Here is a 19,382-nt window from a genome sequence, read left to right on the forward strand (position 1 = left end):
GTCTTTACTTAAACTCTCACTTGAAGCTAAGATGGGGCCACTCGACACCTGATTCTTTTAAGAGAGCAGTGACTCTGCTCATGCTTCAGTTAATGACTCTTCTTGTAAACAGGTTTTACTATTCATTCGGTGATTGATCTTGTTCACTAGTGGAGAAAACCAGAACTATCTCACCACTACTGCTTTCCATAATGACGACAGAACGAATACTGCTAAACAATAAGCTTGGCTTCTAAAAGACTTAGTGCACTCTACGCTCTTTTTAACATCCAATATGCAACATCAAAAACCAGTCAACATCCAATAAGCAACATGAAAAACCAGTCAACAGTAATGAGTAGCGTTGTTATCCAACAAAACACCAGAAAACACTCAAAAATGTTAGAATGTTCTGAGTGCAATTACTATCCAACAAAACCTCAGAAATCTTTCAACTACACTAGAGTGTTCTGAGCAATAATATTATCACCTACTACGAAACAAATTATAGTCAAACCGATTCCGAAAACAGTCTTCAATACCAGTCTGTGATGCCCCCAAACACGTCTTATCAAACCAACAATCCGTTGCTAAATTTCACCACACCACAAAGACTTCTTCACGCTCCAGTGTTTAATATTTCAGGAAGAGGTCACAGTATTTTCCTCGATACGTCATCCGCCATGGAACGCAGATTTAGTCAAACTCTTGGTTACAACCTTGAAAAACTTTAACCAAAAAATCTTGCCCTGACTGAAACTTCGACATGAAACTAGAGCAAAGTCAAACCGGGCAATTGATTTACCACCTCGTAATGTGATACCCAAGTATCCATGGAGCAAACAGCCCCATCGGCCAGTTATCCAAAATGAAACCACGTAACCCCCTTCTCAGAAATCAGGTGCTGTCCGTTAAGACCTTGAAAGAACCATGCCGAACCGTTAAAAGGAACGATTGAAAGGTCTTTTTACTTCTTTTAATGAACAATACTTTGCTTCGCCAGGGTGGGCTGATGTAGCAGCCAAGACCACGGCTTCTCATAATGTGAGGATCTGACATGTGAGGTAGCGACTTTCGTCATATTTTGCACGGACGTTCCACACTCGACATAAAGAGGCACGTTTTGGGCTTTTTGCTTGATACTCCTAGGATTTTGAACAAGTCGAGGCCGGATTTGATGATGGAAAATTGTATTATCAATGCTATAGATCGAAACAATCTTTAAAAACAGTTTTATACTAATTTAATACGGGGTCCAAAGTTAATAATATTTGAGTTATTGATGTTTCCGTGTCTTCACGCTGTAGCTTGCGTAATCGTCACTTGATGTGTGTACCAAAGTGAGATCGGCGGTAGAACGGCCAAGGGATTAAGGTACCAAACCGATGTCCCGAGTACGATTCATGGTCGTGGCATTTTTTTCGATACTCTTTTCGGTGTATCGGGTAATATTGTGAGGACCGTAATATTTTTCTTTGCCTTTTTTAAAAGTAAAACATCATTAGGTCTCATTGATAAGTACATAAGTATATATTATAATGTATTGACAGCTATTTTCGTTGTGATACGTAGTACAAAAATACACCTAAGTATATTATTGTGTGATCCTATCTGATCGTCTATTCCTGAGCCATAGAAATAGGCAAAACACAAATGTTCCTCGCACCATGCGCAACACGCGAATGAAATCGCGCCGCATTGACGTGTTTTCCGATATAGTGTTTGTCGAAAACATATTTGATTCACGTTGCTAAATACAAATTGATTAGATATCAATTAGGATTTGTAACAAGCATATAAAACATATCTTAGAAGACAAGCTGGTTAGGGACCAGGACTGAGTTTTGGTAGCATCCGCCCTATCTTGTAATATTCGGCTCTGCTGTTATTTCGCATGATTTCGAAGTCATGCGATGAAATTATTTACCTGTTGGAAAAAATAAGCGTCACACGGTTGAGGAAGGAAGGCCCACTTTGGTGGTGTCACCTTTATGGTGCAGGTCGGTTGAGCATCATGATCTTACAAAAGTCCTATCTAGCGCATCGTGTATCACGATGAAAATAATTGTCTATACATTATACAGACTTTTTTGTTATAAATCGCACCTCCCGATGTTTTACTTTAAAAAAAGGAAAGAAAGGTGTTCCCAATATCAGAAACACCGAAAAAAATATCAAATAAAAAACAAAATATGCATCAACAGGGAACGAACAGGAACTAGCAATTTGGTAGTTTAATGCTTTCAACCCTTTTTTAAACACTGTTTATAATAGTAAGTAAAGCATGCCAATTGTTCGCGATCCAAGAAAACAAAATTGTAAAATAAAAAGAACCATGATGTTACAGTGATCGCTGATGATGCCCGCCATTCGAGAGTGGAGTGGTAGAGAAGTAGTATGAAAATGGTTCGATGAACTCTCTGCCAGGCAGTTAAGTGTGAATTGCAGAGTAACCATGTAGATGAACGGCAGACTATTCAGGCATCCAGACCGTTTCCCCTGATACTACTGCAGAGTTTGTTGCCCTCTTACAGGAACCACAGATTAATCTGGCATCTCCACAGATACCGTTGCAGTTATACCACCGGTGCTGCTATCAGTACTGTTGACACACGCAACCTTTCCGTATCGCAGGGTTCACGGTCAAGGTGGGAGAATATCATTAGAAGGAGGTACTTCGGAAAATATGGACAAGACAGAGGACAGCCAAAACTCACCACACGATTTAGAATGGTTAAATTCAGACAATACTCTGTCTTAATGCTCGTGTAGAGCACAGAAGTTAAGAAAAAACTCAACTACAAAGCCATTGGTCATATAAATATCGTTTGAACATGTGATATTAGAAACATTGTAACGGGAAATGTTGCAAAAAGTGAAATGAAAATGAAACTTTGTCTATTTATCATACGGTTTTCAACTCTTTGGTAATTTTAAATAATCCATAATGCTTTTTGGGCGATGGTTGCGTCGGAATGTAGTAGGAGTGAGCGTCTCCCAAACACTTCTAGAGTCGAATCCACTATACCGCATAAACAAAATTTATGTGACCATAGACGGTTAACCAGATTTAGTGCACTGCGCTCTGGAATCTCACTGACTGGAGTACAATTGTTTTCAGTGATAAATCCCTCCTCCAAATGAGCCCACATCACGAGTGAAGACTTGGTTGCAGGTGCCACTTACAGCAGTGGGATACTAGACTTAACGTCGCCCGCTATACGGCCCGGCAACCAGGAACAGTGTTGCGGGATGCCGTTTCATTTCTTAGCAGGACCCCTTTGACTGTCATCTGAGGCACCCTTCCAGCATAGCGTTCGTCGACGATATTTACGCCCCGTTTTGTTGCCCTTCATGGCAGGCCGTCCTGATCTTACGTTGCAGGAAGATAATTGTCCAAACACGGCGGGAGTTTCTACTGGTCGTCTTTGTGCTTATCAAACCCTACCTTAACCAACAATGTAATCGGATCTACAGTGTGTAGCAGTCGATACAACAGTCTATTGCTTCAGGAAGTGTTTCCACTTGTTTAAAGTTATTATATTAGGCTTATAATTTGATCTTTTATCTGCATCTTTGTTTGCCAAAAGCACAGTTTCACAGTCATAGCTGTGAGACCGTTTGGAGTATTATGGTTGGTAGCCTCCAACCAGCTCTGGATTTTGATGATATGAACAATATTTGGCACGACATCCCTCAGCAGTACGTCCAAAAACTCCATCAATCAATGCAAATCTGGATAACTGCTTGCTTAAGGACTGGAAGTGGACTGACACGTTATTGACTAGTACAATTTGTGAAGGTCTTTCTCTTTAATAAATCAGCCAAATTTTCTGAAATTGTAATCGTTTGTTTCTATGTACATGTACATCACATCTACCGAAGTCCGTCCCACTGGGATAATTCCTTCGTAGTCAGTGTTTTTTTTTTCTTTTTTGTCTTAGTTTGTGTTAGGGTGTATGAGAATTTACACTACTGGCCATTAAAATTACTACACCACGAAGATGACGTGCTAGATACGCGAAATTTAACCGACAGGAAGAAGATGCTGTTATATGCAAATGATTCGCTTTTCACAGCATTCACACAAGGTGAAACGTCCCCTTTGAACAATTATACATGACTGTGCTTAAACTGACACACAATATTTTGTTAGCGCAACGCAGTCTGACTTTCAAAATTCCCTACAAAAGAATGGCCCTGACTAACATTAAACTATACCTTTCACAAATCACTTACCTCACAAAAATTTTCGCTGCTCAAGCTACTGCAATACAGCGAGCGCCACTACTGCCAGCTAAATAAAAGATTCAAACTATGGAAGGCACTAACTACTGATAGGGATAGTTAGCAAATGAAAGATATTAATAGAGAACAAACAATGTATTTACCTTGATATCATCATATATAAATATAGCAGTTCATGACAAATTTCAAAACTCCGCCATCTCTCTCCCTACATCCACCACTGCTGGCGGCTCACCTCCAACTGCGCAACACTACGCACTGTTCACAGCCAGCTGCCTAACACTACAATGGCGAGTATTACAACAATGCAAAGCAGCCACAGACTGCACACAGCACAGCCAGTGATTTTCATACAGAGGTGGCGTTACCAATAAAAAAACCTAAACAGCCTACTTACATAGCCCCCATGCTCCCCACAAAAAATTTTACAAATTGGATTGGGCAGTGGCCAATACAGATTTGAAAAAAATTTTCATAATTACAATAACAAAGAAATCAAATGCACACACTTATTGATACAATGTTGGTCAAAAGCTCAAATTTTCTCACAGTCCATAAAGACAGTCTTGATCATTCATTACGGTAAAATAGTAGTGTTTTTCTCAAAGTCTGAGCAGTAGAAGAAAATGCACACAGAAGTAGTGGATTTCCATGCAGTCTTGAAGAAGTAGTGTCGTCCTTCCAACGGAAAGACAGTGCTGACTCTTGACATGCATACAGGTAATGGGCCACAACAGAGCAAACCCACAGCAGAGTCAGTCGAAATTTTGAAGAGTATTGGTAGGTAGGTCATCACAGAGCAGACCCACTGTAGTCCTGGTAGAGATTACGGTATTGGTGGGCCACCAGAGGTGCAGACCCACTGTAGTCCTTGTAGAGACGGCCAGCAGCCATCTGTTGCGACTGTGCAGGTGCACAATCACCATTGAAGAGTCTTGCGGATAATATAGCAAGTCCATAACCACCACTTGTGCACTCACAAAGTTTTTGGAATTGTCCTTAGAACCAGCAATGCTGTTATCCAGTCCCTTGCAGAATTATTAACACACGTGCAAACACTAACAGTCCCTACTTCTCACAGATTGTCCATATACTATGACCAACAGAAACGTGTGCAGTGAAATGGAACTGACAAGTTACTTAATTTGATGACCTGGCGTTAATTACAATTTTATAACATAAGAATACAATTACATAGGTACAAAATACAGATAACATTTGAAGTAAAACAGGCTTTACAAAAGAATAGAAATAGACATATACATCAGTGTTACAGGAATTATGACATGAGTACATACATAAAAGATCAGAATAACTTTCGAAACATCAACTTCACACATGAGCATTAAAACAAAACAGAATAAATAATGTCTAAACATCTTTACAAGATAAATAACATAGTATTTGAAAAATTCTACAACATAAATCTTATTAGCTAAACACTTAAAGACAGGAAAAAGACAAATACACAAGGGTACACAAACATATAGTGAAATAATACAAAAGGAAAAGACAGGGTTTGTTGTACTGCAGTATTTTGCAAACAAAACTTTCTTTACGCCTTGGAGATCTCCCTTCATTCATCATTATCCCCAAAAAGTCCTATCTATCGCCTCTTTTCTGTATTCTAACCATATTTCTTTCAAAATACTTATGGCTCATTGTACAATACTCATTTTGGCCCAAATCGTTTTCATATAACTTCTCAATGCATTCTTTCCCTGTTCTCCATAGTTAGGTTCTTATATAGTCTACCCCCTCTTAAACTAACTTAAATCTACTGAGCTCAGATGCTAAACTAAGGGACGAGGCAATGCAGCAGCACAAAACAATTAACACAAACATCAATGAAAAAATGGAAATTTGCAAAGCAAGCTACAGTAAATCTAAATTACCAAGCATTCAACATTACAACTAATATGAGGCAATGTGCAGCAACAAGAAAAATAAATGAGTAGTAAAACTGGCTTAGCAGAGTAACACAAAGTCAAATTCAGTAACACTATGCCTGGCAAACAGCAGTAACTTATACCTAAACATGACATAGCTCAACCAGAAAAAATATTACAGTAAAAACAACAATGCAGATAAGGGAAATGTATATTCACATCTTAATGTCTATGTAATTAAAGTGGTGCACCACAAGAAGTTATTCTATCAAAAACGTTACCAAGTATTGAAAAGTAAATTATGTATGCAGTTCCTGTTATTAGTCCCTTCTTATTGTTCTCTCCATTCCAAGAGCTCCTTTTTCGAAGAATGTGGATCAGAAAATACTTATTTAATAAATCTGTTGACAGAAAGTGTTCACATTAGCAGATGCATTTAAGTTTATTTTATAAAACCAATGCTGCAACACAGCTGGAAACCAGATATTAAACAAAATGAGCAATCTCTTAACTACAAAGACAATAGATGTAAAATGTTTCTAATCATTTCATTAGGCATTTTAGTAAATATCATAAATTACGAGCTCCACAGTATGCTTTCAACAACGAAATGTCAATAGCGAGGACAATGGCCTCCCCTTTCTTTTCTTCTACCTGTGCTTCTGATGAGGCACTCACTAATGACTTGTTCTCCCGGCGTCTGACACAGCTGCGTGCCCACGACGCATTACGTGCAGGTGGTCACTTAACTTTCTTACGGAAATATTTACGACAGCAGTTTCCGCTACTGTAACAGTCTCATATACAAAATTTCACGGGTCGAGAATTTGTGTTGCAAATGTGTAGAAACAAAACCCTATAAATATAAGTGTCCAAATAAAATATTCGTCAGCATTGTGATACAGTCACGCATTTACGCACTCTTAAAGTACGCTTCTTGGTTTCCAACATACTTCTTACTCCTCATATACGGTAGCATCATCTTATTGATCATAAACATATCTCAACAGCATAGTACACATTGTCGTCGTAATAATATCATAACATCTCAGTCAATTCTCAAAATTGTCGTAGCTTCCTCCAATAATTTCAAAACCTAAAAAAATTCTCTGCTCAAGTCAATAGTGTCATCTGCGTCAAAAGTACTTTAAAAATCATGATCCCATACCAAATACATCATTCAAAGCTCTCATAGTATCACAATGGTTCCGAAAAAATATGAACAGTTTACAAAGTACAGACAAAATACAGTTTCATAAGTGTGAAGTTGTCCAACTGTGTAATTACGTAAACATCTGTCACTGATATAGTAAAATAAATGTTTGTCTCTCTCAGTTACATGATCAGATAGCTGTGTAATTTGTGTTTTAGAGAAATATGGTACCGATGTGTAAAGTTGTATAAGCAAATACCATATTAGCTAGGGTTCCTTGTGGTTGCCACACACATGGTACACAAAGTAATCGTGTACCCCCCTGAGGATTAATGTAATTATACCCTCAGGGGTTACAGATTACAGCAATGGAATAAAATGTATCACGGAAAACTTTCTTTGTAATTCAAAAATCTTTAAAAATAAATGTTTTAAGTACAAAATTAATCACTCAAATACGTGTACTGTAGCGCTAAATGTGCGTCTTGTTGCAACATAATCTGTGTGGAAGTGTCGTAGTTATCGTCCTCCGAAAGCTAAGTTCTGCAGAAGTCAATGTACTTACCTCATAATACACAAAAGTGAAATGCTTTGCGTATAAATGTCTTAGTTATTACGCTTATTGCCGTGATGAGGAAAGTACTGTGCTGTAACGTATTGTTGTGCTACGGAAAAGGCAGTCTCATTGTAGCTATACCACAAAAGTTACTACTAAAACCTGTTTTACTTTCCAGAATAATTCAGAAAAACTGTGCAGATATAAAACAGATATAGCGCAAAAGCAACATTGTAAATTGTCACTCATTAGTAGCGTCGTGATAAAATCGTGTATCTGTCACATAAACTAATCACTCTGTCGTCTGGTATCTCACAGAAAGTACTTTAAACCCAGAATGTATTTTCAAGTAAACCAAAATGTTGCACTAAAATCTCATTAGCAGTACCAGTATATGTTCTAAGTATGTGAGCCTTATAGTCGTTACGTAATCGTGCAACTAACAAGCAAGAATGTACACACACAATAACACTGTGTCGTCTGTTCGCAATAACAATGCATTCGTAATTTCTGTTTAAATAAGTTCTCTTGGTTCTTGACTGGATACTTAACTTCAAACATTGTTGCATGGTAACAGTTTCTAAAGCATACTAGAAATGTGAAGTGAAAAGTTTTATGCCAAAGACTAAGTTAAAAAGCAGATTATCTTTCAATAAACGGTTTTACATGTGAAATGTGGTGTAAACTTTTACTCTTCCTAGTACGCAGAGTTTCAACTTTAACGCAATTATCATGTGGTATACGTCGATAAAGAATACTGGAATTTTTCTCAAGGTTAGTGTGTATGCTATTTTTCCCTGAGCCAGCCGGTGCAGGTGGCTGCCTGCGGTGTGAGTCATTGTCTGTTCCTTTGTTGGCGCGCATCGTTATTGGGATTAGGAGACCTAGCTTCTACAAATTCACGTTGTCGAAAGTGCCCTGCTCTGTTTGAATCCCACCAGTTCTGATGAAATTCAGGTTTGTCGTTATGATTATCTCGTCTGTCGTCATGTCGGTAGATTTTATAATTTCTTTCTTGTCGGTCATGTGGTGGAGAATTTCTTCCTGAATCGTAACTGCGCGCTGAACTGTTGCATCTGAAAGTATTCTGTCTCCCTTGATAAAAATAGTTCTGGTTACCATATTGTCTGTTTCTATGATTGTCTCTGTCATATTCATTACTACAGAAATGCGATCTTTCTCTGTAACTATTATTACTCTGCCAGTGGTTGTCATATGAGTGGTGTCTGTTTGGGTCACGATTTGCGTTGTAAGAATAGCCTTGTCGTGTCCAGTTATTGCTTCTGTCGTCACGGAATTGTGACGGATGTGACCTGTAGTGATTGTTTTCCTGTTTTCGCATCCCGCGACTGTCTGCGTCAATTTCCAGTTCTTGTAACAGTCCCTGAAAAGCTTCAATGTCGTCTTTGCAACGTCCTGCCAAAATAATATGCCGTAAATGTTCAGGTAATTTGATTAAGCAAATGCGGATGAGTTCTGAGGGGCTGTATGGGTTTGACAGGTACTGATTCTTGTGCACCATGTCTTCAAAATATTTCACAAGACTGGAAAATTCAGATTGTTCGAAATGTTTCATCATTATGATGCCATGTTTTACTCGGTCTTGTGTGGCTTGAGACCAATATGCTAAGAGGAAGGCATGGTAAAATTCTCCTTCACTGTGACAATCGTGAATGACCAATCGCATTCTTACAGCTGGTTCATTCTCTAAATAGCCACACATAAATTCTAACCTGTGCTCCAATGACCAGTTGGGAGGAAAACAATGAGAGAATTGATGGAGCCACGCTTGTGGATGAATGTCGTTGCCGGAATTCTTAAATGTTTTGAATTTACGTGTAGTAATGAACAGCTTATAGTCAAAATCATCATGTCGGCGAGTCGCATGTCGGTCATTGTTACGTCGTGTCGGCTGTTCAATCTCAAAATTCGGTGCACATTGCCAATTTCTTTCATAATTTCCGAAATGCGCTGTGTTATTATTTTGTGGCTGTTCCGTATTTCTATGTCCCTCTTCCCGTATTGGGGCGCGAGTGTCCTCTGAAATACGTAATTCTTGTACTACTTGTGCCAACTGATCTTGCACTTCCCGGATTTCTCTTTTGTACTGTGTATTGATTTGATTTTGATTTTGTTTGAATTTTCTAATTTCTACATACTCTTCAGTGTCAGTGAAGGCTACAGGTGTTGTGTTATTCAGATCATCATCTACCTTTGTAGATAAGTTAGTGAACTGATCTGAAAGTTCGGCTACTTTATCCGATAGTGAAATCATTTCCTCTGTATGTTTTTCTGAACCAAGTTTCAGAGTGTCCATTTGTGTTGAAATCGTATCTACTGTGTCCTTTAAGTTTTCCTGAGTTTTTGCAAGTTGCATAACCGTATCGGTAGATGCAACTTAGTCAATTTTAGCTTGCAAGGTGTCGTGATTTTCATGAACAATGGTTTGCAGTACTTTTATGGCTGCTTCGTGATTCTGTAATGCATTTTCATGCCGCGAAAAAATAGGTTGAAAATGCTCACAAATTTGTGTTTTTACGTCATTGCAGACTTTTTGACATTTCGATTCAATGTTATGTAACTCAGTAGTTAAATCTTCACGTGTTTTTTCAAGTGTGGTGTCTAACTTTTCAAGCTTTTGCTGTGTTTGTCTCTGATTTTGTTCCAGTGTGTCTAACTTTCCAAGCTTTTGTCCCATTTGTTGCATTAATTGTAATAACAATGCACTGGTGTCCGAAACATGTTCCTCAGTGCTTTTCGGCAGTGAATTTGCACCGGCAACATTCACATTTTGACAAGCGGAAAATGTGTTTTGACTCATTTGAGAAAACGGTGAGAACCCAAAACCTGAGTCTACAGTATTTGCAAAATTGTGTCCTGTCATTCCGGATTCCTGAGGCGAGCTGTTGCCGACCGATCGATCGATAATGCGTCCCTCTTCACTAATTGTTTCACTGTCCACGCCATTGTTTGCCGCCCGCTCCATTTCCCTATGCACAGTTACCAAATTACTACTTTGAATGTCTGTTAATTCATTACTCTGCGGCGCTAACACACTGCTTTCTTCTTCACTGTCATTTCTCAGTTTACTTTGGAGCCTAGTATTACGTTTTTCACACGCCATTATTGTCACAATATTTCACACGACAACACAGAAAAGCACAATTTGAAGAGCAAAAATAAGAGAACACATTAACATAACACTGAAAATAATATCTAGTTAATTGCAGCTGCGAAATACTTGGTGCAAATCTACATGCATGCCACAACTGTTTTATTGTACAACAATGAAAATCTGCAACTACAAAGGAGATTTTCTCTACAATTACGCGCTAGCAATAAACAAAGGCTACACTAATTACACAAACTACAAGAAAAAAAATCAGAAGATTCCAGTGAGGTATCCTCGGCTAAGGGTCGACATATGAAACGTCCCCTTTGAACAATTATACATGACTGGCTTAAACTGACACACAATATTTTGTTAGCGCAACGCAATCTGACTTTCAAAATTCCCTACAAAAGAATGGCCCTGACTAACATTAAACTATACCTTTCACAAATCACTTACCTCACAAAAATCTTCGCTGCTCAAGCTACTGCAATACAGCGAGCGCCACTACTGCCAGCTAAATAAAAGATTCAAACTATGGAAGGCACTAACTACTGATAGGGATAGTTAGCAAATGAAAGATATTAATAGAGAACAAACAATGTATTTACCTTGATATCATCATATATAAATATAGCAGTTCATGACAAATTTCAAAACTCCGCCATCTCTCTCCCCACATCCACCACTGCTGGCGGCTCACCTCCAACTGCGCAACGCTACGCGCTGTTCACAGCCAGCTGCCTAACACTACAATGGCGAGTATTACAACAATGCAAAGCAGCCACAGACTGCACACAGCACAGCCAGTGACTTTCATACAGAGGTAGCGTTACCAATAAAAAAACCTAAACACCCTACTTACAAAGGTTGGCGCCGGTGGCGACACCTACAACGTGCTGACATGAGGAAAGTTTCCAACCGATTTCTCATACACAAAAAGCAGTTCACCGGCGTTGCCTGGTGAAACGTTGTTGTGATGCCTCGTGTAAGGAGGATAAATGGGTACCATCACGTTTCCGACTTTGATAAAGGTCGATTGTAGCCTATCGGGATTGCGGTTTATCGTATCGCGACATTGCAGCTCGCGTTGGTCGAGATCCAATGACTGTTAGCAGAATATAGAATGGGTGGGTTCAGGAGGGTAATACGGAACGCCGTGCTGTATCCCAACGGCCTCGTATCACTAGCAGTCGAGATGACAGGCATCTTATCCGCATGGCTGTAACGGATCGTGCAGCCACGTCTCGATCCCTGAGTCAACAGATGGGTACGTTTGCAAGACAACAACCATCTGCACGAACAGTTCGACGACGTCTGCAGTAGCATGGACTGTCAGCTCGGAGACCATGACTGCGGTTACCATTGACGCGGCATCACAGACAGGGGCGCCTGCGATGGTGTATTCGACTGTATTCGACGACTAACCTGGGTACACGAATGACAAAACGTAATTTTTTCGGATGAATCCAGGTTCTGTTTACAGCATCATGATGGTCGCATCCGTGTTTGGCGACATCGCAGTGAACGCACATTGTAAGCGTGTATTTGTCATCGCCAATTGAAAACGTCTGGTCAATGGTGGCCGAGCAAGTGGCTCGTCACAATACGCCAGTCACTACTCTTGATGAACTGTGGTATCGCGTTGAAGCTGCATGGGCAGCTGTACCTGTACACGCCATCCAAACTCTGTCTGACTCAATGCCCAGGCGTATCAAGGCCGTTATTACGGCCAGAGGTGGTTGTTCTGCGTACTGATTTCTCAGGATCTATGCACCCAAATTGCGTGAAAATGTAATCACATGTCAGTTCTAGTATAATATATTTGTCCAATGAATACCCGTTTATCATCTGCATTTCTGCCTGGTGTAGCAATTTTAATGGCCAGTAGTGTATTTCCCTTTGTTCCATCTGATAATTCAACGTAAATAGCTATACATTTCACATGTACTACACAGGAGCTCAGGGTACATACACATACAAGTAATTTCTGTCAATATGATTGGAATGACTCCAGACAGAAGCCACTAAATAAAGGCAACTGATGATGTTCCGATTAAGTTTCTGTGATGTCCTTGAGTGACGTTAATTTATACCCTGAATTGTTTAATGTCCCTGGATGTTGTCCTTCTTGATGGTATAAATGGAACATCATGAATGAATGAATCCGCTCACCTAACTCCATATTGCTTGCAAGATAGAGAGAAACCACGGAGCATGTCGATTGCCAAGGACTTACGTGCATAATAGAGAACGTAATTTTCTTCCCTGCCCATAAATTCATTAAACCATCACCGAGTGGGACACTGCGTTGACAACTCATAAAAATTGCTTCGGTCACGTGCTGCTCAGTTCTTCACTACAGTGTGGAGAAGTCTATACTTCAGTCTATTACTTCAGGAAGTGTTTCCAGTTGATTTATGTTATATATTAGCCTTACAATTTGATAATTTATTTGCATCATAGTTAGCCACAAGAACATTTTCACAGTCATAGCTGTTCCACTTCAGTTTCACCTCTCTTCGTCTGGTTATCCAGGGACCCCTGCAGCTGCACTTCCTCATTGTTCTTGATGCTTGACAATATAAATTATTGGTTCCAAAGAACGAAAACGTAGCACGAAAAATTTTGTTGATTACTAGCTATGGAAACAAAGGCAAGGATAAAATGTCAGTAGACATGAAGATGTGTTAACGACAGAGAAACACTGTTAGATTAGAGAAGACAATGAAGTTTAAGATTCCTTAGTCACACTGTTTGCCTCTATATCTAGATCTAGCTCAACTGAGATGTACATTTAATATATACATAGTTAATACTCGTAATCTGAGTGATTTTAAAAAATATTGAATAGTGATCATATATATGCTGAAAATATATGTTGACTGAACCTAATCATGATTCGTTGTAATTTATGGTCTTTTGAAACAATTATTTGGTTGAATTGAGTTTGGTATGTAGAAAACATTTTGGATACATTTGCTTAATCTGATAACCAGTATATTAACATATTTCAAAGTTGTAATATATTTTTATTTTCTCAGACTGCAATTAGATTTGACAAATGGGGCAGTACTGGTGGCTGGAAATATGAAGGTACTTTCGAGAGGTACGACATTATGACAGTCATGCTTACCTACTTTCCAAATGCCTTCAAAAGTTTCTATGGCAGCATGGGCATTACAGGAAAACCAATGCCAGCCGTAAGTACTAAAAACACAGTGATTTTATTTAAACATATACACACCTCAAAGGATTGTAGACAGTGTCTCGAGGAACAAACTGAGGACAGTAGCCCGTGCCCGAAAACATCATCGAGTGACGCCATAGAGCATAGACTTTATAAGTGCATGTGCCTGCCACTACGCAACTCCTTTGTAGAGATCTGCAGAACTGTTCTTTTCAAAGATCGGATCAGCATTGGATAGCTCTTTTTCATGACTCAGTACTCACCATTCACTCATAAAAATAAGTAAAAGAAAGGCACATTGCCTTTCTAATTCTGGTCGCTAACCCTGTATTTTATCTGATATGGTCCTATTTTGAAATAACTTATAAAGAAGAGTAATAATTTTGTGTTATGTCTCTTGTAATTTTCAGATACGAAAGCTTTAAAAATCGTCTGCTCTAAAAATTATAAATATTACAACAAAATCCTAAATATATTTATCAAGTAGAAAAAATTTTAGAATGCAGACGGATTCTTGTTATATTTTGATGCTTTTATAGGAGAAAAAATATATATAAATAATAACAAGTGTAGCTGAAGTGTATTTGCAGTCATCACTTATAGTCGGTATTATCATATACATTTCCATAAAGGAAAAATTAATATTTTCATTTATAAGTAAAATTTGACCAATTTTAGTCGATGCGAATCTCTTTCTCTTCTTAGTGCACCTTTGTGCAACTTTTGAATACATTCGTTCTTAGGCTACTGATGTTACTGTGATACATAACACTTTTAGAAGCAGTTGATACCGCCAGCCGCAGATATTTTCTTGTTTCCTACTAGTTCAAGGGATTGCCGTTTCTAAACAAATTTCCCTCCACTTAATTTTTGCCCTGCTCTACAACTGCCACACTTTCTGGTCGTGACTTCTTTGAAGTCGACTAATAGGTTCGTTGAACTCCCTCCAGATTGAAGAAGTCTCATGTGGCACAGTGGTAACTGGTTGAGAAATTAGCTCTGTTTTTTTCTTGTTGAACAACCAACGCTTTCATTTCTGCAATATCCTTCATGTAGCAGTTCTGAAATGATTTGTTGTCTGCAAATCCTTGCCTTCGAACCAGGAGGTCCAGTAACGTTGCCGGTCTAATCAGTTCATTGCTGGAGATAACGCCAAACCACCCTGACAACCCTTTAAGGAAATTATCAACCAATGATTCTGGTTCTTGAGGATATTCTTTATTTTTATCTTTAAAAGATTTTACTCGCTGTTCCACTAATCTTGACAAGATTTTCATTTTTAAAACTGAGACTGTTATCTCCAAGGACACTTATTTGGTAGTTTCATATAAAGCTTTCAAATTCTTAAAGCTTCTTGCATTATCTGCCAGTTTGTACCTTTTAAGTTTAAGGCGATCGATTTTCGTCATAAAATAGCGAGGCAAGAAACTATGGGCTCTATATTTAAAGTAAATACATGCAGAGAATATTAAAAATATTATAATTCTTTTAAGTAACTGTGATTTTAATAAGTTTTGTAATTACATATAACACTCTGGTATGATGTAAGAGGACTCCTAAAGCCATTAATCTGTTTGGCTTAAATGAATAAATAACAAATTAAACATAACATACAGGTTGTCGCAGGACGAATGGTCAATATTCAGGGTATGACAGGAAAGATCACTTGAAGCAAAATATATGTGGACACAGGCACTATTCTGAATGGTTTCCGAGACAGAACTTATTTAATGGACATTGTTACTTATTTTCTTTATTGTTCAGCTCAATGTCATTGTTTACAATGTAACATAGTAGTTTCGCCGAAGTCGAGGTGAATAATTTGATGCAGGACACATGGCCTGTGGTCTATGAAGTCGGGAAACTACTGCAAACTGGCTTACCTACACCTGGAAGCATGCAAATTTGGTAAGGTATTCCGTATTCTCTCGTTCTCTTCAAGCTACCTGTAAGTCCTTGAGGAAAAATAAATGGGACCATTTTAAAGGAAATTTAATGTAGTTTAACTTTATTCTGCAACAAGGTTTCGCAAGAAGCCGGGATTTCGTGTTGTTCAAAAGTAGGAATTAAACTCCATGGTGAAGAAATAAAAACTTTGCGATTTGCCTATAACACTGTAATTCTGTCAGAGACAGCAAAGGACCTGGAAGAGCAGCTGAATGGAACGGACAGTGTCTTGAAAGGAAGATATAAGATGAACGTCAACAAAAGTAAAACGAGAATAATGGAATGTAGTCGAATTAAATCGGGTGATGCTGAGGGAATTAGATCAGGAAATGAGACGCTTATAGTAGTAAATGAGTTCTGCTATTTGAGGAGCAAAATAACTGGTGGTGGTCTCAGTGGAGAGGATATAAAATGTAGACTGGCAATGGCAAGGAAAGCATTTCTGAAGAAGAGGAATTTGTTAACATCGAGTATAGATTTAAGTGTCAGGAAGTCGTTTCTGAAAGCATTTGCATGAAGTGTAGCCATGTATGGAAGTGAAAGTGGACAATAAATAGTTTAGACAAGAAGAGAATAGAAGCTTTCTAAATGTAGTGCTACAGAAGAATGCTGAAGATCAGATGGGTAGATCACATAACTCATGAGAAGGTATTGAATAGAATTGGGGAGAAGAGAAATTTGTGGTACAACTTGACTAGAAGAAGGGATCGGTTGAGGACATCTTCTGAGGCATCAGGGGATCACTAATTTAGTATTGGAGGGCAGCGTGGAGGGTAAAAATCGAAGAGAGAGACCAAGAGATGAATACACTGAACAGATTCAGAAGGGTGTAGGTTGCAGTAGGTACTGGGAGATGAAGAAGCTTGTACAGGATAGAGTAGCATAGAGAGCTGCATCAAACCAGTCCCTGGACTGAAGACCACAACAACAACAACAAGAAAAATGCACTAAAGTAACTTTAAATATGTTCCAACTTAGAAAACATTTGGAATAGGGCATACATCCACATTTAGTTTTTGCTGCAAATAATAGTTCCTCTCACATTTCTGAATATTGACCATTTCTCCTGAGACAACCTTCATAATGGACTATCATGTATGTTAAAATAATTGTGTGTTATACATACCATTATATTATTTGTATCATATCCACCCAAGGTAATTAAAACCTTCATAAAGGCTACTAACACACTAACAACAGTGACTACAAATGCAACAGACATCAAGTCGCCCTGTGGTCTGCCCCATGTGATGTCCTTGACAAGAGCTAGTACCTTGGTGGGGAGCAGTGGGGCAGTTTGCAATCTGATCCCTAAGAGTGGTGGGGAGTAGTGAGCTAGAGAGCTATCTTGCAGTCTTATTCCTGAGAGTGGTGGGGAGCAGTGAGCTAGGGAGACGGCCTAGGGTCCGTTCAGTGAAAGTGGTTGGGAGCCTGATCTGTTGGGAGTGGAGTGTGCCTGGATCACTTTGCAATACGCTCCTACCACATGGTGGCTGAAGACTGCAGCTTGTATGATCGCTGACAACATATTCCGAGTATGGTGCTAAGTCAAAGGATAAGAACTAACAACTCAGTCAAAAATATATAAAAGTTTATTGAACTTTTGATGTCTGAGATATTCTTTTGAACACAAGAGCGGAAATATAATGCTGGTCGTGTCTCCGTTTTTAGCGTTGATGTATTGCACTGAAACACTTACTGTTTCGTTTGTCCCGGTAGCTGCGTGGGCAAAACGGCTGATTCTGAAGCAATTGCGGCCCAGGTTCTGTTACAAGTATGGTCAATGTTTTTTTTTTCACTTAGAGACTGGGTAAAGTGTGGTGTTTACTTTTATATCGTCATAATTAGTATTACTACTGAGATGGCTGAGTGAGTACTACCCACCAGCTAATAAGGTGAAAAAAAATGAAGCTTCCTTTATGTTCTGCTTTCGTGGAAGTGAAAACCTTTGTGCGCTAGTGAGGTCTGCAAATCAAAATGTGCACTTGGTGTACAAAGTTTTCGTAGTCTGGGAAAATTTTTTTATGGATGCGAGGTGAGGCGCCATTGCAGCAGCCTAGAGTAGTATTTTCATCTTGCTCATTACAGCCACCAGATACTTTTTGAAATCAGACGAGCTACCATTTATTTTGTTCGAATCATCCATCATCCACTATCTAGAAAGATCTGGTTCTTTGAATTAGTTGAGGAATTGACGGCCCTTCTCTCCTCCTTGAGCAGCAAACGTTACTTTGTACTCTGACGGAACAAAGTGTTGTTTGTTAAATGGAGACAGTAACTGATTGCCACGATCACCAGTGGAGGAAGTGGAGCTAGCTGCTGCTTAGAAGGGCCTTGTCTCCTTTGAGTGCGATGCTCTGCTCCCTGTGTGGATGACGGTTTCAGACACGAGTTTCTATCTACAGTTTATGTTTATTTTGGAATCTTCTAAACTCTGCAGTGAGTTTAGGTACAATGCAGCAGAGTAAACTATAGACAGAAACCTGTGTCCAAAACCGTCGTCAACCAAGGCAACAGAGCATCACATTCATAGGAAACAAAGGCTTATTACGCAGTAGTACACACCTCCACTGGCGATCGTGGCTATCAGTTGCCTTGCGCCTACGGTCCATCAGTGTACAAACTCACGTTTGTTATCGAAGAGAGGGGAAGGGGCGGCATAGTGGCAGACGCCGGTGCCTGTAACTTCGGCTCTATGTAGTGTAATTGGGTGACGTTTTTGGACACGGATTCGTGTCCTCAATTTGTTCCTCTACAGACCCTCCAACCGTGACGCACCATTCCTGTGACACCCACCCTTTGTATATAAGCTCATCGGACAAAACGTTAGTCAGCCCAGTGCGCATGCACAGATAAATCACTAAGCCTTTACAAATGGCCCACGTGCTCAACTGCTCGTGCACTGCCTCCACGTGAGCGTGAGGCAGCAGCGATGAGTGAGACATTTACGTTTAAAACGGACATAGGCATGGGTAAATGTAACGTCGTGGCAGATTGGCAAAGAGGAGTAATCATGTTTGAATTTGCTTGTGGCCATACAGTCTGTGAAGTTGCTACATTTGCTGCTGTTTCGCATCGGACTGTTCAACTTGACTACAAGGAATGGTATGTAACATACGTTCCACGAGACGCGTTGGAAAGAAACCTTCACTGAGAGGGAGCGGGGACGCGTTTCAAGGCTTGTGATTCACAATCGCTTCCAAATGCGACAGGAATTGCTGCAGGCCCATACCAATCAGTTATGAGTGACCGCCGCGATGGAAACAGCGTGAAATGAACATTTTGAGTCAGTCACCTTACGAGGGAAT

General features: G+C 39.3%; 1 protein-coding gene across 1 annotated transcript in view; it reads left to right on the top strand.

The window, feature by feature from the left end:
* LOC126457478 (uncharacterized) overlaps window positions 1–19,382 on the top strand; it is a 160,448-nt gene that overhangs the window by 31,674 nt on the left and 109,392 nt on the right. The window contains exon 3 of the mRNA XM_050093771.1: window positions 13,982–14,140. Within this exon, the coding sequence (XP_049949728.1) occupies window positions 13,982–14,140 (159 nt within the window). The remainder of the gene's footprint in view (window positions 1–13,981; window positions 14,141–19,382) is intronic.

The sequence above is a fragment of the Schistocerca serialis genome, chromosome 2, assembly GCF_023864345.2.
Source record: "Schistocerca serialis cubense isolate TAMUIC-IGC-003099 chromosome 2, iqSchSeri2.2, whole genome shotgun sequence".
Lineage (NCBI taxonomy): Eukaryota > Metazoa > Arthropoda > Insecta > Orthoptera > Acrididae > Schistocerca > Schistocerca serialis.